The 24,745-nt window shown below is 46.0% G+C and overlaps 1 protein-coding gene and 1 long non-coding RNA gene across 2 annotated transcripts in view; both read left to right on the top strand.

Moving 5' to 3' along the window:
• LOC109528735 (Krueppel-like factor 7) overlaps positions 1-20,991 on the top strand; it is a 23,576-nt gene extending 2,585 nt beyond the window's left edge. The window contains exons 2-3 of the mRNA XM_019891690.1: positions 13,597-14,197; positions 19,893-20,991. Of these exons, the coding sequence (XP_019747249.1) occupies positions 13,597-14,197; positions 19,893-20,080 (789 nt within the window). The 3' untranslated portion in view covers positions 20,081-20,991. The remainder of the gene's footprint in view (positions 1-13,596; positions 14,198-19,892) is intronic.
• Positions 20,992-21,813: 822 nt separating this feature from the next.
• LOC109528736 (uncharacterized) overlaps positions 21,814-24,745 on the top strand; it is a 6,922-nt gene continuing 3,990 nt past the window's right edge. The window contains exon 1 of the long non-coding RNA XR_002170722.1: positions 21,814-21,992. This is a non-coding gene — a long non-coding RNA (uncharacterized LOC109528736). The remainder of the gene's footprint in view (positions 21,993-24,745) is intronic.

Raw genomic sequence — 24,745 nt, forward strand, 5'->3', positions numbered from 1 at the left:
ACACACACACACACACACACACACACACACACACACACACACACACACACACACACAAATGGCTTCATGTCGCTGCAATGCATTATAGGTGTCTATATGTGGACATCCTTCCCTGAATGTGGGGTGAAGCGGCAGCAGCGGCACGACCGGCCACCAGAGGCGCTCACATACATGTACTCTCTCGCACGCACATTTCAATGGCTGTGTCTGGGCAAGGTGGTGCAAGCAAGGCAATGGAAGAAGTTGCCGAGTAGGGTTTCACATTTCACAATCGGGTGTGTTTGGACCCCAAAGGACTGACGAGCTACTGCAGACAGACAGAAGAAGAGGAAGATGCGGGGATGCATCGAGAGTCAGGAAAAGTGACAGAAGAAGAACGCGTATGGTGACGCTACCTTCAGTTTACAGGAAGGTGGAGGCAAAAAGATGCCACCGATCAGAAAACAGCTGAATCCGTATGTGCTAGCGCACATCCAGCCGCGTGTCTCACAATGTTGCGTAATCCTCAGTGGGTCACAGCTGCTTTTCTCACACACGGCAGACTCGATATCAGCCACCCTGCTTCCTTACATTTTGGATCCTCTTTGCTTCCAATAAAAGTAGCTCAGTACGGATTTTTCCACTTGTTCTCGTACACTTCCGCTCACTTTGGTGTTGTTTTATGCAAAAGAGGGGTAGATCCACCCAGTAGGCATGTTTAAGTGGACTATGATCTGGAAAATGTCGGACAAATGTAAACGTAGTTATTTCAGATAGCCTCAGCTGATACCTTGATTGTCATCTAATGTGGTGGTCAACAACTATTTAATGGAGAATTCACTGCATAAAGTCTGTAATATGATTTGGTCCTTGTTTTCCTCAAGTATTGCAGAACGTTCTTATGATCTTGTGATACTCAGATGACTAATATGAGTGATGTCAGTCTCCAGCCAAAAAGCAGTCAGGAGATCTCGGTCACGTAGAATCTATTGGACATGGCCTGGCCTGTAAAAAGACAGCCTTTGTATAATCCAGCCATGAGGTTTTTCCTCAAAGCATTTATTTGCAGTGAGGAAGCGTGTCTGTTTGCGAGGGTAGAAAATGACCATTAGAAAAATGAGTTTATCCAGTTAAAATGAGCTGATAAATGAGGCAAAACTGTTCAGACTCTATTTGAAGCCCCAGTTAACAAGACATGACACTTGGTGTTTTTTCACATCGAGGCTTGCTCAGGTTTGTCGCTTGTTGATGGTGCTGTGCGCATGCAGGTTTGTGTAATGAGATGTGCGAGTGACCCCCTGACCTAGTAACATCCCATCTGCTATGAGAGCACATCTTGAACTCTGCCATGTCTGTCTCATCATTCAGGCAACTGAGAGGCTATCGGCAGTGATATGTGCCTGCTATTGCTTTATGGCCGCTGATGAAAAGCCGGGAAGCGTTGATGAAAGAGAGCGCGGCAGCGGATGTATTCATTTGCCTGACATGCCGCTGTCTGGCCCGTCAGGGGCAGCGGGAGGGGCCGAGGAACGTTGTGGACGAGCACATCTTTATGTATAGCTCTCTGCCGCCCAAAGTTTGATGAACAACCAGTAGAAAAGTCAGTTGTCGTTTTGACGCCTCACACGCATGCGGCTTGGAAATGACTTTCACATCATTTCAGCCAAATATCAGGACACTCGTCATGGCACCTTACACTGCTCGGCTGCCTGGCTTGTCACAGCCACGCGAGACAAAGAAGGCTCGTGTTGAGAACATTTCGCTGCACAGCCGTGAGGTTTCATCAAAAATTCTGCACACATGAAAACACATTCACAGGCTGTCATGTGCGTGCAAAGGAATCTGTTGTCATAATAAGCCCCAACTGTTTTATCATTTTAGCGAACCAGAAGCCTCCAAAAAAAATTAATAAATTAATGAATTAGTAAGTAAAATAGAGTAGCTTTCGAATATCATGCTTATGAAGCGAGCAAATGTTGAATGTTTGAAATGAGCTCATAAGAGAATGACGCCATGCCACACCAACCACTCCCCCTCCCGGTTGTTTTCATGGTCAAAAGGTTCGTTTCTGTGACTAAAAGCAATTTGGGCAGCGCAATGAGGACTGGTTAGCACGTCCGATTCACAGTGCAGTGGTTCAGTGTTCGATTCCAGCTCCGGTCCTCCCGTGTGGAGTTTGCATGCTCTACCCGTGCCTGCGTGGGTTTTCCCCGGTACTCTACTCTGGTTTCCTCCTCCATTCCAAAAACATGCATGGCATTTTATTGGAACACTATAAATTGTCCCACAGGTATGAGTGTAAGCGTGATTTTGTGTCCTGCGATGGGCTGGCAACCAGTTCAGGGTGTACCCCGCCTACTGCCCAAAGACAGCTGGGATAGGCTCCAGCACGCCCCCGAGCCTCGTAAGGATCAAATGGATGGATGGATGGATCACAGCAATTTGCATGTGGAAAAGGCTAAAGTAAAGAGAAGACCACAATGGCACCCAGAGATCTTACCTTGACTCGGTTTAGACAATCAAAGCAATACAAGTGTGTGAACACAGTAAAGAGTTTTCCAAATATTTTAATGTAGACAAGACTCCGACAGATGGAAGCCCATGTCTCCATCAGCACAAGTAGTGCAAAACACGTTGAGTTGAAGTGAAACTTACTAAAGCACATTCAGCCAAATATTGGTGCCTCAAGGAGTTGTCGGTAGAAGTTAATATTTGAGCATCAAATCGAGAAAATCCAAACGAATTTTAACTTCGCCATCTAGTCTTTATTTTTAAACATCTTTGAAGGTGCATTTTTACAACACTTGTCAACAGCAAATTTTAATCAGACATTGCTTTATGTTTCCTTGAACGAAATCTTGACACTGATATAAAAATGGCTTTATTTTCTTTTCTACCACATCAGGTTTTTGAGCTACTTTCTTTTCGTTTTTCAAGGATGACCTAAAAAAATGTGTCCAATGCGGATTTTACCATGTGTTGTAATTCATAGCTATGACATTTCAGAAAAACAGATTCCCCCATGGCTGAATCCAAACCTCAGTTCATAATTGTTTATGAAATATATGACCATATTAAATATTATATGTTATATTATTGTTATTATTACTTACATACTGACATGGTAGATGAAAACATTTGGAAAAAAATTTTTGACCAGTCAAAACATTCCACACTGAGAAAAGAACAGTTCAAATAAATCATGAAAAAAGAACATAACGATGGCATTCATGGCCATGATGAGTGGGTGAACGCTGACCACCACGTCTGTAAAGGGAGGCCGTAGAGAAGATCATTTGGATTGCTCTGTTAAATTTGTCATGAAATTTGTATCTGGAGCATGTAGAATCAGTTGTAAGTCTTTCAGGGGTAAGCACTCCGTCCCCTCTCACTGCCTACCTGTTGCTAGGCAGCCTTGGTAAGCAGTGCCAATAGAAAGATCTCTGCCTGTTTGCATGTTTCTTTCTGTACGGGAGAATATTCCCCAGCCCCAGGGAGCACACGACGCCCAAAAAACAGACATCCAGCCATAAAGACCTTCTCCCATGGGAGCAAAGAAGAGGAAAGAGATGGAGGGCAGAGAGAGACAAGGGCAATTTGACTGAGTAAACACCACTGCTTGTTGCCATCTGAAGCCAGTCATCAATCAAGGCCTTTAGCCTGCGCCGCTGACGGCGGCAAGGACATGCCGTAAAGCCGCTTGTTTATAAAGCAGGGCGAAGCATCTTGACTCTAGGGGGTTGCATATGCTTTTCAATTCTCTTGAGATGAGATCTCATCCTGGCCCAAGGTTGTGACGTGCCAGTGGAGCAGGAGCTCGCAGCGTTACGTCAGGCACTTTGTGTGCGATTTGCATGCTTGCATGACATGCAAACCAGACGTCTTCTTCACCTGCTTCACTGACTTCGCTCCATCATACGTGGTGTTCCTATTGCTAATATTTATCATCGGACAACTATTTTTAATACCAGCCTGAAGCAGGGTGGAATGTGACTTTCATTTAAAAACGGAAAGATTTTACGTGGAACTTGCTTCCACATGAAACGGTTTAGGTCCGATGTCACTTTTCTTCCAATCTCCTGCAGTGTTTGAAGGAGATACATCAACCTCAGAAATGAGCGGATTCAACCGAAAACTGGGATTGGCCGACATGTCAGGGCGTGAGATGTGGTGTTATTTTATTCTGACATTTAGCCTTGGTGTGAGGGGGGTGAAAAGGGTCATATAAGTGTCAAATGTGAATGACGGTGGGTTTCCAACAGGCTTGGCAACTGGCCTGCAATGATTTAATGAGACCTGTGGGAAGAGCCATTCATCAGCATGACATTGAACATGTTTCCTCATTGTTCTCGTCGCATAATGTGAGCAGGCCAGTGCCTGTTTGAACTTCAGCCCCGCCACACAACGAGCAAAGCGAACACACGCAACTGAGCTGTCGCGCAGCGGGCCGGGGTCGACGGCACCACTAGATTTGATGAGGGGGGTCACCTGTCAGCTACAGTTTTTCCGCATTTCGAAATGTGAATCTCAGGTAAACAGCCTTGTGATGTCACAGCTGCAAAGGCCAATAAATGCCTGCCGTATCACATGAGCAGAATGAGAACCTCAAAGAACCACACACTGTACTTTATTTCTTGCTTGTTTCCTTTCTTTGTATTATTATAAAATAACTACTAATTCTTTGCCAATCGTTACATGTTCTCTGTGGGGAGCGGCTGGTTTATAAAATATATCCATCCATGCTTTTTCTAATCCGCTTATCCTCACAAGAGTCACGGGCGTGCTGAAGCCTATCCCGGCTGTCTTCGGGCAGTTGGCGTGGGACACCCTGAACAGGTTGCCAGCCCATCGCAGGGCACACGAAGATGAACAACCACTTCCGCTTACACTCACACCTTTGGGACAATTTGGAGTGCTCCATTCACCTGCCATGCATGTTTGTTGGAATGTGAGAGGAAACCAGAGTACCGGGAGGAAACCCACGCACCTTCGTTCTTTGAGGCCGACGGTCTAACCAGTTGCCACTGTGCCGCCCAAAATATAATATAGTGTACAGTAAATTGTTTCATTATTTGCAGTTTTTCTTTTGAAGCCAGTTGCTTACATTGCATGTGCGAGGCTCAATTGACCAGTTTAGTCGCAGGCTGTATTTTTTTCATGATCATGAATGATCGCCCATCCTGCTGCGTGGATCAGTGTGCCCTTCATGACGCTCCGGCAACCCTTTGATTTGATGACTCTCCAGCTCTTCACTTAGGTCTCCCTCACTCTTGTTGGAATCTCTCGATTTCTTCAACACCGAAGTCATCCGAGCATGCCTTGATAACACCATTTCTACATGAACACACACCATGTGTATTTTCTATTAAGTAAGACCAACACGACGGGGTGCTCCTCCCAGGCATGTGCCTGGCTAGACAGCACATCCTCTTGCTCTTTAGTTTACCACGATTGCGTCCCAGATATTATTTCATTGTAAAATGATGCCAATTAGTAAAGCCAGTTGCCTATGGCTGTGGTCTGGCTCTGTCTCCGTTCCGTCGGGGAAAGTTATTTGGGTCGGCAGCTATTTTCAGCCCGTGATGTTGCCAGGAATACTTCAGGGACCAGCCACTGTTTTATAAGAGAGCACATCAATAATTTTCATTGGTGTGTATGTGTCTGTGTGCTTGCGTGCATGTAAGCAAAGCGCAGCGACAGAGCAAGCATCACAGTGCAAGTTTATTGGGTTTATGTGTGTGTGCGTGTGTGTGTGTGTGTGTGTGTGTGTGTGTGTGTGTGTGTGTGTGTGTGTGTGTGTGTGTGTGTGTGTGTGTGTGTGCGCGCGTCATGCCACACAGAAACATGCAGCAAAACACAGTTATGTGTAAAGGTCAAGGGTCACGATTCCTTTGCAGCTCATGCAGCCAGCTTTTGTTGTGGCACTTTGAGGTTGAAATTGGGATGCAGACCGTTTGTGCTGCAGCAGCGGAGGGGCCATTGGGTTCAGCCCACTTCCGCCCATCCGTGAGCAACATCAACTCACTCAGGGGCTCTCTCACAATTCTTGGCGGAGAGCCTGGTGGCGAGAAGATGTCTTTCAATATTTTAAGCAGCTTGGGTTAATCTCTCCCACTCGGGTTTGTCTTAAAAGCATTGCTGCGGGAATAAAGACGGAACGACAGTGTCCCACCTGCTCATACCGGCGCACGAAAAGGCATTGTGGTGTGAACATTTCTGTATTGTGTAAATGTGCAAGCATGGTGTTGTGTGAACTAGTCAACTGGTCGACTTTCCAACTCCACAATGACACTTAGCGCTTGACGTCGACTCATCACGTATGTTTTTGACTTGGAGGAAGCAGAGCCGCTCTCTGCAACAGATGAGTGCATTGAATGAAATAAGTCCATTACCTTAATTGATTCCAATTGTCTTGAATTTCCGAATGCTTGGCTCAAGTGGGATTTTGAAAAATTTTTGCGCCTTCACAATCAAAGTGGAAGGAGGGCTGGGAATTGTACTACCACTCACGAGGACATCCGTGATTATTTGTAAACATGCAAATGCCCACCATGCAGATTCCGCTGCTGTGCATGTTGGCCAAGTTTTGCAACTGTTACCTTGCTGTCCCAGCGGCGAACATACCGATTGAGAGGATTTTTTTTCCTCTAGCTGGAAATCATGAAAAACATTATGCGGCACGTAATTCACCCAGCCCACGTCTATGTGTAATTTCTACGTAAATCCCATTGATTGTCCCTGAAAAGAGATGATGGAAAAGCATTCCCTCCACTGAAATTTTAGGTAAGGCAAAGCAAAGCGTTATTTATTTAGCACATTCATACACAAGGCAACTCAATGTGCTTCACACAGGGAAAGACACATCAGCTAAAAGCATTTCCAAACATACCAGCAAAATCACAAAAAGAGCGTACATTCAACATTTAACAACACAAACAGAGGACTTCAAAATATGAAAGTAAATTCAAGAAATTAAAGTAGGTTTCTAAAATGACTAATAGAAAAAAATATTTGAAAATGTTTAAATTACCTGACTTAGGTTAAGTTTATAATTTGGATTTAAACGCATTTTCACTTCTGTTTATTCCATTTGCGTGCAGCAAAATGGCTAAATTCAGCTTTACCATGTTTTCTTCGACATCTGTGCTCCACTAATTGTCCCGAGTCTAATACTGTAGCACTAAAAATACCATTGATGAAATCAGCGACTCGGCGCCATCCATTCGACTTTCATTACATTAGTGCTGTCTGAAAAAAGTTGAAGCCGTGCTACCCCGAGTGCACGCCACCACTTACCGGAGCTAATCCAAATTGTGCCACTGCCACTGACCGGCTTTCGATGCACTCTCTTGTTTTCCTGAGAGTTTTGGCGTGGCAAGGACGATGTCAGCCTGTTGCACAATGCCACTGTGGTGAAAGCATTCAAAAAGCTTCCCGAATTCAGCATGTATGAATGAACCTTATCAGTGGTGGCACAGCGCCACAGTTGCACTCAGGACGCGATTGTGCGACTGAGGGGCCTTTTCTAATGCTCGCCGTGCGAGTACGCGTGTTTCCGCTTCACTATTCCCTTTATCTCTCTCCCTGTTATTGTCGACCTGTCTTCCTGCCCGCGCTCGTTCACCGGTCGCCACGCTTTTGTTTCCCGTGCTTTTTGCAGCCCAGGACTCACTCTTTGGACCTGCCATTGTGCGCGGTAATGAAGATTAGCCAGTCTGCCTCACACAATGGGGCCCCCTACATCCGGAGCACAGACTCCCCAAATCCCACCGCAAGCTAGAAAACCGCTATTGTCGCCGACCCCCCTGGATGCGCACACGCGCCATGTGCATGTCGGTGGAAAATGGCTGAAATGTCTTGTGATTAGATTAGGATGGTTTTGACAGCTAAGAGGGGCTACTTGGGCATTCGTACACCGATAAACAGCAGCTCACCCAAATCCAGTTAAAGAGACTTCCCTCCTTGGCGCTCTAGTCGCTGGGATTATATTTCCCCTCCTCCCCGCCTTTGCCTCCATCCTCTTTGCCACTCTCCTCTTTGCTGCATCTTCATCCGTCCTCTCCACCAGTGCCCTCCTCTCTTGAGCTCTCGATCCTCTTACCACACTCACCTCTCAAATCACCGTTCTTAATACGAGAACAAAAAGACATTTTCCACCCTTTGTCACACACCTTTCATAGAGATTGGCTTCAGTCTTTAAAAGTGCTGTACACTTGTTGTACCCCAAGCCCTCCTGAACGCTGTGTGCACCTCAAGGTTAACGGAACCTCAAGGCCTCAATCGGTTTACATGGCTTGCGAAAGACAGATTACCCATCTGTGATAATTCTTTGAAAATAGTATAGTATAGTATAGTATAGTATAGTATAGTATACGTTTGGTGGTGCAGAAAGAAGAGTGTTGGGGAAAATATCTCAGTTTGGAGTCCTGGGCTGTAAAACAATTGGATGGATTAAAAATTACTTGTTGTACATTTCATCTGAAGAATAAAATACTGTCCAATAAATGAGGAGCAATGTTTTTCTGCTTTATCCGCTCAAAGCCCATCAATGGATTGTGATTTAACAAGTGGTGATGTGTGTTATCACCCTGATGCCCACTCTATCTGAAAGTCCCTCAAGACATTGACGGAAGGGCCTGACGCCGGCACTGATTATCACTGCCGGGCTAATGTCTCCTGATAAGGCCGTGTGTGTGTAATTAAGATGTTTCCGCCACATGTTATCTGCAGCTAGGTAAGGTGCAATTGCTGGCAGAGATGGAGCTTTTTGTCAATCAGGAGTATCTCTTCCGCGCTATCTTTGACTCTTAACTGCAGCGTAATGTTTGTAGATCTTTCACCCCTCGCGCTACCCACCTTTCTTCTTCTTTACGTCTCACCTCTCAGAAGGCAGATAAATGAGCTTCCTCTCTCCCCTGGAGCCCCCTTCTCTTTGTGTCTCTCCTTCCTCTTTTTTTATTTTTTTTTATTTTTTTTTATTTTTTTTTATTTTTTTTTATTTTTTTTTATTTTTTTGCTCCCGAGCCCCACCAGCTCGTCTAAGATCCCTTCTGGCCAAACCCTGCACCCCTGTCAGTGAGTCTGTTGAGAATGGTGGCGAATGCAAGTGGCGCTCACGTTGGGGTTGAGGAAAATTAAGCGTTGCCTCCCTCGTCGCCCTGCAGGCTGCCTGGCCACGATGACGCCGTGCTGCTCTCTGAGGAGGCTGCAGCTTTCAGGGGGTGCCGGCCAGGAGCCTAAAGGGGAGCTTAGCAGGAAAGGGGAGGAGGGTGAGTTCTTTTTGGATTCTGTGTGCATGCAGGTGGGGGTGCGCCATGTAAGCATTGCTCAGCGAAGCTATAGATTACAGTCTGTCTGCTGCGACTGCCACCACTGATGAGCTCTATGCAGGCATCATTCCCTATCGATTAGTCACTCCAATGCAAACACACACACACAGACACACACAAACACACACATGATGGTAAGATGGTCAGCGCCCAGGGCTGCAGGTCATTTAGCTGTCACCTCAAAGTGATGGCACGGCCCAAGATCAATGGGAGGCCTGTAGCGCCTCTCCAGGATGAGACACACACACACAGCAGGACTCTGCATCAAAAGAATAAGAGAGTTAAGTTGGCCCTGACTTCGTAAATAAATAAAACCAAGTGCTCAGCTTTAACAGCCAGTCCTTTTTCCCCATTTGCGGGAAAATCTTCACAAGTGGGATGCCACAAGACAGAGAAAGTCAATGCCAACACAAATTCTGTTGCATCCAAAATGACTCCCGAGCACAGTTTGTTTTTTTTAAATATTTCATCGATCTGTGACTTGCCATTAACAGGATGTCGCTTGTTATGCTAAATAATGCAGAATCGATGCGGCTAAGAATTTACATCAGGAAAAAACAAATCCATATTACTCAGCAGTTGTGCAGCTTGTAAGAGGACAAAGCAGATGAATTGGTTCCTCCTCACGTCCCATGGAAACCGCTTTGCATTTAAATGCATCCCGATGCTTTGTATATTATTCATAACACCTTGTCTCTATCACAGCTTCTGTAAAAACTAAGTATGCTAAAATTAATGAGCCATATCCATACCATTACATTTATCTGTTTAGTGGTGTTTTGGGTGCTCCTTTAGGGCATTATGCACGCTCCTCTCTTCATATTTATAACCCAGGCTTTTTATTAGCGCCGTAGCAGGGAATTAACAGTTGGGAGGCAGGCTGCGCTTTGATGGCGGTGGCAGTCTGGGGGAGGCAGGCAACGGGGGAGAGGGCATCAGCTGCCAGGCCCAGGGCCCCGCAAAAGAGGGGAGGTGAGGCTGAGCCTGTCTGTCTGGTGTTGTCACACCTGCTGTATTTAAAACTGCAGTCGTGTGTCTACATTGTGCCCCTGGGCACTTTTCATGGTTTCTGACACATTTGGGGAGTTTATTTTTAAAAGAAGCATTGCCCAAAAGAAGCTAAAGGGGCTCATGAAGAAGATTAAATGCTCTAAACTATGCTAATCTCTGAAAAGAAAACCATGTGCAAATCTGCGCTATTACACGGCACTCACTCGTCTAAATAGATGTATGAACACAAAGGCGGAGAAATGCCTTTTTAATTTCCCTTTTGTACAGCATATACTTGTACCTTCATGTCGGTTTTTTTGCAGCAACTTGTGTAAACATGCATGTTCGGGCTGCTCTCATGTTAGAAACTGCTCTCTGGACATGGATGAGTGTATCACAGCCAAAACAACATTGGCAAACATATGTCTGTTAAGCGCTGAAGCTGGAAATGATTCGCCAGTAATGTGTATTTTGTGCCGAGCAGAGCTGCATTCAATTTTTTGTACCTCCCAGGTTGAAAGCTGAATGATGTTGAAAATATTGTGTCCCCCAAGGAGTTCAAACATTTGATGAGCATCCATATTATATCGCATTTATTTACCACATGCCAGTATTGCCAGCTAATTGTTTGACATCCTCATCTCTCGTGTGTCTGGGTTGTTTTCAAAATGTTGTATTTGTACAAAAAAAACAAAACAAAAAACCACACGCAATCCATCCATTTTCTGTACTGCTTGCCCACATTTGGGCTGTGTTTAAATGGAGCTTATCCCAGCTGAATGGATTGGGCGCCAGTCAATCTGGAGAAAGGAAGAAGAAAGAAACCTTGGCATTTTCTATTGTCTTGCACACAATTGCTCACACAGAGAAGTCTTCACCCAGAGTTGTTTTTCACGCTTCAAACCTCTGGCGCATGACCCTTCACCCGCGAAGCTAACATTTGTTTATTCTATTTTTGCCAAAAGCATCAATGATTTTGTTTGAGTAAGATTTAAGACATGGGCTACTGTGTCACACCATGACTGCAAATGCACCGTCACCATCATCACCTTTCTCTCAGTGGTTGGCAGCCTGGCTGGCCAGCGGATTGTCACGCTTCATCCTGGCCCGCATAGAGGAATCATCCCAAAAAGGCCATTAGGAAAATGGAACTTGGCTTTGTGCAAAACCAATAAATGTCGGCACTCCAGACAGGCGCTTCGCCAAGTAGCCCCTTTCTCTCTCTCTCTCTCTCTCTCTCTCTCTCTCTCTCTCTCACACACACACACACACACACACACACACACACACACACACACACACACACACACACACACACACACACACTTAAGGGCACTAGATCAGGAAAGAGATTTGTTTATGCATGAGCATACAGTGGGTGTTCAAGCAAAAACAAAAGCGCTGAATAATTACACTCAGAGCAGCATATAATTATGCTTCTCTTACACAGACGACGTGGCACCACCCACGCTGCACAGCAATAAACACACACAAGCTGCTGATCAAACACATGACCTTCTCTCAAACAATGTTAATGTCACCACCTGGGGGATACCAACCTGGTCGGGCGGTGGCGCCCGATGGAGTGACAGGGAACAGGAAGCGTAGAAAAGAGAGGATAGCAGCCACAACTCACGCAGAAGTTTCACAGTAGTCGCTCCACCTCATGCAATGTTATAGCCGACATGCCATCATATCACCATGGTTTGTAACCTTGTATTTAACCTTGTGTTTTTGAGCACCTGCATGCTCCTGTGTGTGTGTGTGTGTGTGTGTGTGTGTGTGTGTGTGTGTGTGTGTGTGTGTGTGTGTGTGTGTGAGGCACCACTGACAGGACTTTCTTACACCAAATGTCACACTTCTAAAAAGGATTCACTCCCCCATTCCCCCTGCGGAGAAAATCAAGTCAAGACCTTCTTCGGCTCTTTGGCTTCTTTCACCCAGTCACCCCCGTTGCTCTACTCACTTTCGACTTGCCTCTGCCTTGCACTTATCTTCTTCTATCCTCTTTTCCGCCTGCTTGGACTAGCTCCCATACGCACTCTCACCTTGGTTCGCAGTCCTCAGCGCTTTGCTGAAGAAATTCCTCTCTGAGTGGCTGGTTTAGGCGGATAATTAGTGCTCACCTTGAGAGAGGAGCCCGCCTGCACAACGAGAGGACTGAAAAATGAGGGAAAACAGGCTGTGGAGAGTAAGTGTAGGAGAGGGGAGCGGATGTGAAACATCGCGCCAACTTGTTTGTCAATTTATATAAAGCATAAAGCGCAGAGCGAGGAAGAAATAATGTAGGCGTGTGGCATAGGGAAGAGGTGGGTGCTCTTGAGTGGATTTTAATTTGATGTCAGTATGCAAATCGTGTGAACATTACAAACACCAAAAAAAAAAAAAAAACGCTTTTGTTCCTGGAAGACACATTCCCTAGCAACAGACCCCTCCCTGCCTAAAAAAAAAAGAGAGAGAAATGTGTGATTTTATTTTTAGAAGGTGTAAATGAGGAGGGAAGGATGGAAGAGGAATTGGGAAACTAGGGGGAGGTAGTGGTGGGGTGTAAATATCTCTGATGTGTTCAGTGTGTAAAACCTTATTCCTGATAATGGGAGCAGCGACTCTGTGTGTCAGTGCCTATTTACACACAAATGAAGTGGGGAGTAGTACGCACCCGCCAGAGCTGCTCGCCTCCATCTCAGCTGTCAAAACAGGTTAGTGGTTACAAGTAAGACACAACGATCCCTGGGATCAAACCGGCGCCGTCTGCCCGCACATAATAGTTTTATCCTTGGACACTGGACGCCTCATTCCCTGGCCGGCTTGACTCAAAGAAGCTTGACAGCATCGTGTCAAGTAATCGACTCCTCATGACGCCAGTGTGCACAAATCAGTGCTCTTTTGTTTGGCCTCTATGATTAGGTACAGGGTAATTGGAAAGAAGCCAACCATAAATACAGAGGAATAAATCTTTCAATATTAGCTTGCTGGATGCTGATACATGCGTGTTTGTCTCTAAACAGTGAAATGTTGTTTGATGAGAACTGCATTCAGTTTAGAACATCTCCTATTGCACTTGCAATCAATCAGTGTATAATCACTGGCACAGGTTTCTGGTTACACGTGTGTGTGTGTGTGTGTGTGTGTGTGTGTGTGTGTGTGTGTGTGTGTCGGCGCGCACGTGGGTGTGTTTGTGGTTTTTGTGACAGCTGAGTGAGTGGAGTGTCGACAAGTACATGTTGGCATATCCAATGATGGATGTTTATCAAGTTGGATTGAAGAGTGAGCAGTCTGCTGTTTTTATCTCTTCCAGACCTGCCTGGAGTTAGAGCGTTATCTGCAGACGGAGCCAAAGCGTCTTTCGGAGCTCTTCGACCATGATTTGGATGGGCTCTTGACCCCCGCCTACCTGAAGGAGGATGGCGAGGAAGAGCTCGCCGACGTTCTCCTCCCCAGCATACATGAGCCCCCGAGCCCACCAACAGTGATACTTTGCCCCGCACGGAAGAACTTACCCTCCACAACTTCAATAAAAACAGAACCAAAGGTACCCGAACCCACAGAAGGGATGGAAGGAGTTCACCAGGCACAGTTAAGTGCAGTCACCTCCCTGACGCCCCCATCATCGCCGGAACTTGGTCGGCACCTTGTGAAACCCAGCCCCTCCCTCACGGCATCTGCTGATGGGACACTCACCCTCAAGCTGGTGGCCAGGAAGGTGGGGCTCAGCGCCGCCCGGCTGGTGCCGGCACACCCGCTCCCTGCGCAGGTAAAGGAGGAAGATGAGGGAGTAGCGTGTGTGCTCGGGGAGCTTCCAGAGAACAAGAAGAGGATCCACCGCTGCCAGTTTAATGGCTGCAGGAAGGTTTACACGAAGAGCTCTCACCTTAAGGCCCATCAGAGGACACACACAGGTAAGAATTTTGATTAGCCGCAAGATCTTTCAAATGGGTTTTCATACCACTTCCGTTCCTCATATACACATCTGTTTATATGGACATACCGTATTGTCCGGCCATCTGTTACGCTTCTTTTGTTGTGATTAAAATTCCCCATGTTCTCCATTCTCAGTGAAGGATGAGGTTAAGTAGGAAATGAAAACTTCTTGTTATCGTGAAGGAGTAACATTACTTCTCTTGTCCCACTCTTTCTACCTGAACCTGGTCTCCAGCGACAAGGCTGTTGACTAAAGCCAAGGGGAGGCGGGGGGGGGGGGGTCTTGAAGGGGGGGGGATCTTGATGCCCCAACTCTTTCACTCCTCCATCTCCATCCCAAACCACTCAGACCCCTGTCGGGGAGCTGTCCTCTGCCTGAGTAACTGTTCAGTGATGGATGGATTGACCTGGATAGGCCACCTGACATTCCCAGCTTTATTTCTAACACTGACACCCCACTCCCACACCCCCACTAAAGCTGCCTGCGGGTCTAGGTCAGTGACTGACCACCTTTTGCTGGGGCTGTAATCATCCAGAAACTCCAAATATGTTGCAGACACAACAATTATGGAGGCAGGTCATGGCATGTTGGCTTATATTGTCGTGTGTCAGTGCAGGGCTTGCCGTCATCTAAATCCTTCTTTCGAAACCAGGATATAACTTGTGAGTCCACTGAAAGTTGTGTATGCAGGATGGAGACAAGCCCGCCATTATGGCCCACTATAACCAAGGGCCTATCGGGAATTTAAAAAAAAAAATCCAATTTGTTCATTTTTCTGTCAGTCACTTTATGTTGGTATGAGTTGACCAACCCATGAGCGATTCTGTGCTACGCCGTGGCCGTAATTATAGTGTGTGCCAACAGAAGGCTTATCTGAAGTCTTAATAGATTCATATAATTCCGCCACGTGTTGAACTTTCTCTCAGTCAGTTGCCACTGCATCAGTTCACAAAGAAGCTCGCACTAGGGGGCCTATCTTAATGCCATTGGGCCTATACTGTAAGGCATTTAATTTCACATTATTCTGCCATTTGTATATTTATCAGTCAATTACATCATTGCGGCTTCTACGAGGCAAATCACACACTAGAATGATGGCGGTGCGGCCCTGGTGCGCTCGCACGAACGCTGGCGCTACACCTTGGTTCTTCTTTTGGTAGCCTGAAGAATGCTTGCCCCTTCTTTTGTATGTACGTGTGACACCCTGGTGCACATCGGCTGTCTACCCTTGTCAAAGTGTGGCGTTTCCTGTTTTCTACTAAGTTTTATACTCTCTCATATTAGCCTGCATTTACATTTGGCATCATGCCACAATATTGTGGGATACATGTCGTCAACATCCGACGCTCTGATTATTACCATGGTGACAACAGTTAGGAACCGCTGCCCCAATGAGTCAAAAAGGTGCAGCAGGAGACTACTGGTGAACCCATACAGTGAGTTTGGATCTTATGGGATTGAAGTGATGCATTTGTACCTACTCTATGCCACTGCCAACGCTGTGCAAAACACACATTTTGTGTTCTTATGCTTGTGAGTAAAATCAGCTTGTATGTGCCTTTTTTGACAAAAGGCTTGGAAACTCTCAAGGTTTGATTGAACTTTCTGTGAAGCACATCACACAGGTAAGCGCTAGCCACACTGAAACAGAGATACACAATCGCTGAGTTCACCGGTGAAGTATATTTGTCGCCCAAGTGGGTAAAAATGACAAGTGGGTAGACCAGAAAAAAAACAGTCAAGTGTGCAATTTCTACTCGTGTTGACCCGTCACAAGGAAGTGGGTTGATATTAGGATCAAACAGCACAAAACTCAAATATTTTATTCGCATAGATGACTCATGTGTTAAGGACGTACGCCATAAGACTCAAACAAAAGGATATAAGGCAACGACCCTCTGCAACGCAACAGCTGTAAAGCAGGCTCCCCAGTCACTGCACTATTATCCTGACACGTTTAAAGATGTCATTACTCAAATCCTCTTTTTCTTGCTTGTTATTTCCATAAATTACTGCTGGAGAAAAGGCGACGATTTAATCTGGAATTAGACGGGTCGGCATGGAATAGCGGTGCCCTGTAGAGCTTTTTGTGAATAGGCTTATGACAGATAAGGAGTGGTACAATTAGATAGGGAGCAGGTTGAGGGAAGAGCTAAAACACGCGGCTGCTCAAGTTATTCTTCCTCTGTCGCTCGTTTGACATCAACTTCCTCCCTTGTGTCTCCCTTCATAAAAATACTTGAACTCCAGTTTTTATTTGACCCCGTGGAAGTTCCTTCACTGTTTAACACAGTCAGACACATTAGCTTCTAACGTTCTGGTAGATCTCCGGAATAATCAGGAGAGAGGTGGATGTTTATTTACAAAACGCAAGACCGACAAAGTACAATGGAGGACGGCGGTACCCACAAACCAGGAAAAAGTGAAACAAAACCAAAAATGCTTGCAAAAGGCAAGGATAAGATAAACGGAAATAGCTTGTCACAAAAGAACAAGTAAATCCAATAGGCGAGAATAATTAAACTGAGGAAACAAGAACAAGGAAACGTGTTGAGAAGATATAAGGCAAAAACATGAACGTTTAGAAAATTCAGGCATTTGGAAACGGGAGACGTGAGCTAGGCTGAAATAATCCGAAAGCCAGTTGTCGATGTGGCAGAGTTTTTAAAGGCAGCTGGAAACATGGCATGATTTTTATGGCATGCGTCAGGTGCGGCTCATGAGGGAACGCCCCACTCTAGCTGGTGAGTCAAAAAAACCAAAGCAAATAGGACAGGATTATGACATATTCAAGTCAACTTCGATACATAACCATGCCATGTGGCTGTTATTGTGGAGTAACGTGGTGGGAAATGGCAGTCAACAGTGCAACCCCAAACCTTCTCTCTCTGGCTTCTGCTTGTCAGGGTTACACTCCCATCATTATATCCATGGTTACTGCCAGTGTCCATGTGAAAGCCATCACCAACTCAACAATGTAAACGTGCAGTTATTGTATTTTGACTGATTTCAAAGAGATTTAAATTGAGAAAAGTTTCCTTTTGATACATATGAATATTTGAGCTGACATCAAGACTCCCCCCTCGCTCACCTGCCTCCCATACATAATCTTCCTCTCTTCATGTAGCTGCCCCCAACCAAACACTGCTCTCTCATATCAAAGGCTGGAATGCTGGTTGCAGGTCGGAGCCCGTAAAGCGCTCTCGGCGAGCCTCTCTAATGACCTCTGAGACCCGGATGCCCGGCACCGGCTCCAGTTAATGGAAGAAATGCAATTAAGATCAACACTGGCACCTGAGAGGCTGGAGTGCAATCCCTATGTGTGTGTGCGTGTGAGGGAAGAATCAGAAGTAACAGATGACACATGATATGATTACCGTGACTCAGGAAACACCCAGTTATCAGATTACGGATGCCAACGTATAAGTTCTTATTTGATTTGATTATTCTGCAAGGCATTTTAGAGTGGAGGGAGAAAGCATTTGGGCACCGAGACATGTCTGAGCAGAGGTTTCTGAACACTTTCAATGGAGCTTGTAACCACGCACAGGATTTATAATCATCTTAATGAAAGGAAATGATGCGCAACATAAGCCATGACATGTTTTCTAAAAGTAACAAAAGCATAATCTGATTATATTGACGAGTTTGGGCTAATCTGCTGGATTAGATCAGTGATCTCCATTTTTCAGTGACACTCAATCCCACTGAATGGAAGCAGTGTGTGTGTACATTTGTAAATTTGTGTTTGTGTGTGTGTGTGTGTGTGTGTGTGTGTGTGTGTGTGTGTGTGTGAGCAGGCGAGTCTACGTGTCTGTTTTTGTGAGGGTATCTCAGGAAAGAAAAGGTGGAGGAGGTTGATTCTGTTACCAGGCAACGGGGCAGCATATCGTTGGAGGACTCGGTAGCTGAGTGGTTATTATTGCTGCAGGCAGTGGTCTCTTAATGCCCCCCCCCCTTCCTCCTTCCTTCCGCACCGCCACCGCTACCACCTCTCACTATCCCTCCCCCATTGCTCTGTACATCTCGACAGTTACCGTTTCTAGGCAACTGCCTCCATGCTCTGCCGGCATGCCCGGTAATTGGCCGGTGGCATGGCAGCGTGCCGTTGCCAGATCCAGCCAGCTGCACTAACTATGCTGCCTCCTCATGTTGCATGCACCCAGCGTCAACACACCCTACTCCTCTCGTGGCCCCATTGCTAGGCAACAGAGTCAGGCATCCTTGTCTCCCGGGGCTTCATTGCCGGTCGGCCCAGAACTGCTGTTCTAAGTGTTTCTGGGTACAGACTAGGGTTTGTATGAATTCAGTTTTTTTAAGTCAACACTGATGACGTCGTCGATTTTTTTTTTTTTCAGTACAGAACACCAAAGCATGGAATGTGGGCTGGGTGAAGTGCTCGCTGGCTGTCACATGATAATATAGAAATCCTCTGCTTGTTGCTGGGACAGCCAGGTAATGTTTTCATGATGTAGTCCCAATCTGGGTCCAGCACTGCAGTGGGTTATGCATATTGCGCATTGCCATGATTGCAAATAATCATGGACCGCTTCATGTACAGTGCAATGATTCACCTGTCGCCTTCCACTTGCCACATCCGCCTCACAGTACAGAGGTCCAGGGTGCACATCCAAGCTACGGCCTTCCAATGCGGGGTTCATATTTTTTTCCCCTGCCAGTGTGGATTTTCTCTGTGTACTCCAGTTTCCTCCCACATTCCAAAAGCTTGCATGGTAGGTTGATTGAACACTCAAAGGTGTGATTGTGAGTGTAACTGGGTTTTTGTCTAGGTGTGCCCTGTGATTGGCTGGCAACCAGTTCAGAGTGCACCCTGCTTCATGCCCGATGTCAGCTTTTTAAGTAGACTATACATCTATTTAAAACATGTATCTGGCTCCAAATAATTACATTTTGGGCAGCCACTTGATGAGAAATAAAATTGAGTAAATTCAACACACAATTTTTTTCAATGTACTCTAGTAGCCCATGTATCCATCCATCCATCCACCCATCCATTTTCTAATCCGCTTTTCCTCACAAAGGTCGCGGGCGCTGCTGGAGCCTATCCCAGCTGTTTTCGGGCAGTTGGCGGAGTACATCCTGAACTGGTTGCCAGCCAATCGCAGGGCACACAGAGACGAACAACCGTTCGCGCCCACAATTTAGAGCGTTTTGGGAATGTGGGAGGAAACCGGAGCACCCGGAGAAAACCCACGCAGGCATGAGGAGAACATGCAAACTCTACACAGGAAGACCAGATCCGGAATCAAACCCTGCACCTCTGCACTGTGAGGTTGACATGCAAGCTAATTCAGACCGTGCCGCCAACTCTCATAGCAGTATATAAAATAGTGGTTGGTTACTTACATTCATCTTATTTCTTGGCAAAAACACATGAACTGAAGTACATTTTAACTCACGATTGACCTGTTAAAAGGAGGTGCTGTTGCCATTACTTGGCACACAAATTAGCAGCATTTTAAAACTCACCTCCGCAACCCTTCCGAACTTCCATCACCTTCCCCTCACATTCTCCTCCAACTCCCTCTCCTTCATGCCATTCTTCTTCTGTGTGTTCAGCATCATCACCCACCATTGGGACATAATCAGTGTCTTTGCTTGATGTATGATCGTTGATGAAACAGGTGTTTTCCTCCCTCTCCCCCATGCAGGTGAGAAGCCATACAAGTGCTCATGGGACGGCTGCGAGTGGCGGTTCGCCCGGAGCGACGAGCTGACGAGGCACTACCGCAAACACACCGGCGCCAAACCCTTCAAGTGCAACCACTGCGACAGGTCTGTCAACGTGTCCCTCAATCCTCCACTTTTTTGTCTCGGTATTTTGTATAATCACGCTTGAGCCGAGGACGATGCTAAATACAGGTCAGTGTGTTTCTGTAAATAAAACCTCACGCTCTGACCCACTTACTTCCCAGAACATTTTGTGACTGCGCTCTGATCCCAAGTGTCCTTGAACAGAGTAAACTGACCAGCTAAGCAGTTTGCTCCGCATGATATTTCAGTGTCTAAATATTTAATTCTTTGGCAGATGGATTGAGGCCCCTTGCATTGCAGTGAAGCTTTATCCATCTCTGCCTATTCCAATACAAAACGCAGATATTATTCAAGCACCGCTGCTATGGTGATGTGACGTAATTTGCCATCGACTCCCTGCCTTAATTAGTCACCGCGGCCCCTGTTTAATAATGAAACACAAGCAAAATGTTAATTTGCAGCCTGGCTGGCGAAACCATCAAGCATTCGGGGGCCGTTATTTGCTATAAAAAGATCAGACTTGACTGTGACACAAAAATCTTTAGCCCTGTTTTAATTACAAGCCTCTGTCTGTGATCCGACCCTTGCTGACACCTTGGGGATCTCACAGCAATTTTGTCTTCTGGGGAATAGCTGCTGGGATGAAAAGGTCATTTTTGTGATCTCCTTGAACACGCATCCGGCATGATAAATCTGAGAGAGTTGTAAAGCATCTGCAGCATCATAAAGATCGTTTTATGAGGCCATATTGACCCATCTATCAGTGCCAGCGACTATATTGAAAAGTAAATGTGTTGTTAGTTGTGACGAGTCAACAGAATTATGTGCATATGCTATAAATATGACAGTAAACACGGCCGTTCTGCATCATAAGCAAATAGCAGGCCAGTTAAGTGTCTTTTACCACCAAGTGTACGTTACCTGATAGCTTGCTTGGGTTGATGAGCCAGTCATGCGGTCTTCAGAGCATCTGTCCGACCTCAGCTGGACAGACACACTGTAAATACAGTAACCCCCCCCCCCCAATTCCCCTTCTCCCCCTTTCCTCTGAGTACCACCCCACTACCCTCCGGGTGCGCTCATCTCTGTCATGTGTCGCACGGCGCCCAAGCCCTTGGGCCCACCGCAGATCATGCTGGGGAAAAAGAAGACAGGCTGCAAGATGGAGGCTGGGGAGGGGGCTTTGGGAGGTGAGTGGGGAGAGGGGGTGAGAGACCTGCGGTGTGCCAGCTGGTGCGGTGCCCCCGAGTTGTGACTCGTACGTTGCCATCTGTCTCGCTGAACGACACGAAAAACATGCTCGAGAGTCTCCTGGGCCTTTCGTTAACCGCATGTGTTGGCTCTGCTGTCTGGCGCCCACAATTTAGAGCGTTTTGGGAATGTGGGAGGAAACCGGAGCACCCGGAGAAAACCCACGCAGGCATGAGGAGAACATGCAAACTCTACACAGGAAGACCAGATCCGGAATCAAACCCTGCACCTCTGCACTGTGAGGTTGACATGCAAGCTAATTCAGACCGTGCCGCCAACTCTCATAGCAGTATATAAAATAGTGGTTGGTTACTTACATTCATCTTATTTCTTGGCAAAAACACATGAACTGAAGTACATTTTAACTCACGATTGACCTGTTAAAAGGAGGTGCTGTTGCCATTACTTGGCACACAAATTAGCAGCATTTTAAAACTCACCTCCGCAACCCTTCCGAACTTCCATCACCTTCCCCTCACATTCTCCTCCAACTCCCTCTCCTTCATGCCATTCTTCTTCTGTGTGTTCAGCATCATCACCCACCATTGGGACATAATCAGTGTCTTTGCTTGATGTATGATCGTTGATGAAACAGGTGTTTTCCTCCCTCTCCCCCATGCAGGTGAGAAGCCATACAAGTGCTCATGGGACGGCTGCGAGTGGCGGTTCGCCCGGAGCGACGAGCTGACGAGGCACTACCGCAAACACACCGGCGCCAAACCCTTCAAGTGCAACCACTGCGACAGGTCTGTCAACGTGTCCCTCAATCCTCCACTTTTTTGTCTCGGTATTTTGTATAATCACGCTTGAGCCGAGGACGATGCTAAATACAGGTCAGTGTGTTTCTGTAAATAAAACCTCACGCTCTGACCCACTTACTTCCCAGAACATTTTGTGACTGCGCTCTGATCCCAAGTGTCCTTGAACAGAGTAAACTGACCAGCTAAGCAGTTTGCTCCGCATGATATTTCAGTGTCTAAATATTTAATTCTTTGGCAGATGGATTGAGGCCCCTTGCATTGCAGTGAAGCTTTATCCATCTCTGCCTATTCCAATACAAAACGCAGATATTATTCAAGCACCGCTGCTATGGTGATGTGACGTAATTTGCCATCGACTCCCTGCCTTAATTAGTCACCGCGGCCCCTGTTTAATAATGAAACACAAGCAAAATGTTAATTTGCAGCCTGGCTGGCGAAACCATCAAGCATTCGGGGGCCGTTATTTGCTATAAAAAGATCAGACTTGACTGTGACACAAAAATCTTTAGCCCTGTTTTAATTACAAGCCTCTGTCTGTGATCCGACCCTTGCTGACACCTTGGGGATCTCACAGCAATTTTGTCTTCTGGGGAATAGCTGCTGGGATGAAAAGGTCATTTTTGTGATCTCCTTGAACACGCATCCGGCATGATAAATCTGAGAGAGTTGTAAAGCATCTGCAGCATCATAAAGATCGTTTTATGAGGCCATATTGACCCATCTATCAGTGCCAGCGACTATATTGAAAAGTAAATGTGTTGTTAGTTGTGACGAGTCAACAGAATTATGTGCATATGCTATAAATATGACAGTAAACACGGCCGTTCTGCATCATAAGCAAATAGCAGGCCAGTTAAGTGTCTTTTACCACCAAGTGTACGTTACCTGATAGCTTGCTTGGGGTCATGAGCCAGTCATGCGGTCTTCAGAGCATCTGTCCGACCTCAGCTGGACAGACACACTGTAAATACAGTAACCCCCCCCCCAATTCCCCTTCTCCCCCTTTCCTCTGAGTACCACCCCACTACCCCCACCCCACTATCCCTAATTCGGGCTCATCTCTGTCATGTGTCGCACGGCGCCCAAGCCCTTGGGCCCAACGCAGATCATGCTGAGATGAAGGAAGAGGGAGGGGAAAAAGAAGACAGGCTGCAAGATGGAGGCTGGGGAGGGGGCTTTGGGAGGTGAGTGGGGAGAGGGGGTGAGAGACCTGCGGTGTGCCAGCTGGTGCGGTGCCCCCGAGTTGTGACTCGTACGTTGCCATCTGTCTCGCTGAACGACACGAAAAACATGCTCGAGAGTCTCCTGGGCCTTTCGTTAACCGCATGTGTTGGCTATGCTGTCTGATGGCAGAAGAGAGTAATACACACACACACACACACACACACACACACACACACACACACACACACACACACACGCACAATACTCACGTGCGCATGCACACACAAGCGCAGACGCGTCATGCTTGCAGGTGTGACAGTAAGACCAATGACTGGTGGCTCATCAGTGTAACTCCGCCCCTCGGCCAAACATTGATTCATCATGACAGTAGCCTCTCTCTTGCTGGAGTGAAGAAATCGGAAGTGTCAAAAAAAAAACAAAAAACCATCAAACCTCAACGTCTTTGAATTGAATCAAATTTATCACCTCGATGTGGAATGGTGTAAAACATCAGAAGAAAAGAAAATCTTGGAAACCTCTAAGGTTGAACCCAATCTGTTCCAGGGATCTGCTGATTTGTGAAATAAAGAAAATAATCATGAGCTGTTCACCCATTAGAACTTTAGTAACTACCAATGTTTTTAAGTCGGTCATGCATCTGGAAAATTAAATTAAGTCCTTATAAAAGTAATACAGAAACAGAAACACGTAATCTTGGAATATTTAACAATATCTGCCATCTCTGTCCCCCCCCCATATCGATTGGTTTTCCCACTTAAGTGCACAAGCACTGTCTAAGAGCCTTAAATGAGCAAATGTTGGTAACGTTCAGGATTAACTGGACAATCTCGCAGACTACAGCACACTAGCAAAATTGAGCAGGAAGATCTCTGCAAATATTTAACCCATAAGAGCCCACGGTGACACCAGTGTAACAAACAGTTTGAACTCCCCAGTATCTTTTTTCAAAACTTTTTGTCTGATTTTAACCCATCAAAACCTTTTGGAAAAATGGGTCTGGGCTCTTATGGGTTAAAGCCAAAGACGTGTGCATTAAGTATACCAGTTCATAGGCAGTTAGGTCACCATGATAATTTCAAGACACATTGTGCAAACATATCAACACACGCTTTGACTTTTGACTTTAGAGGTTGATGAGGATTGCGGTCTTCTGTGAGATTCATTACAGTGAGCTTGTAGGGGCGGTTGTTTAGATATGAGATATTTTTCAAAGTTATACGGCTCTGGAAAAATGAAGAAACTGATGCAAGGACTAAGCAATTAACTAAAAGAAAAACAAATCAAGGATGGGCTTTGCTGTGCTTTGTTTTACGATGATATAGATCTTTACAGAAAAAGACATTAGCACTTCAATTTCTCTGCATCAAAATTAAGACTTGTTGGCATAAAGTGGCGATGTGTCTGTTAATTTTTCCCAGAGCTGAATGTGTTCGCGTGTACCTAAACGAGGCCGATGTTATGCAAACACTGCACGTTGCCGTGCAATCAGGCCGTGCGTGTATGATTTACACCAACGATGTTGCAATTATGTTTGATTTTGGCCTTGAATAGCA

This window comes from Hippocampus comes, unplaced genomic scaffold, assembly GCF_001891065.2.
Source record: "Hippocampus comes isolate QL1 unplaced genomic scaffold, H_comes_QL1_v1.1 scaffold174, whole genome shotgun sequence".
In the NCBI taxonomy this organism is placed as follows: Eukaryota; Metazoa; Chordata; class Actinopteri; order Syngnathiformes; family Syngnathidae; genus Hippocampus; species Hippocampus comes.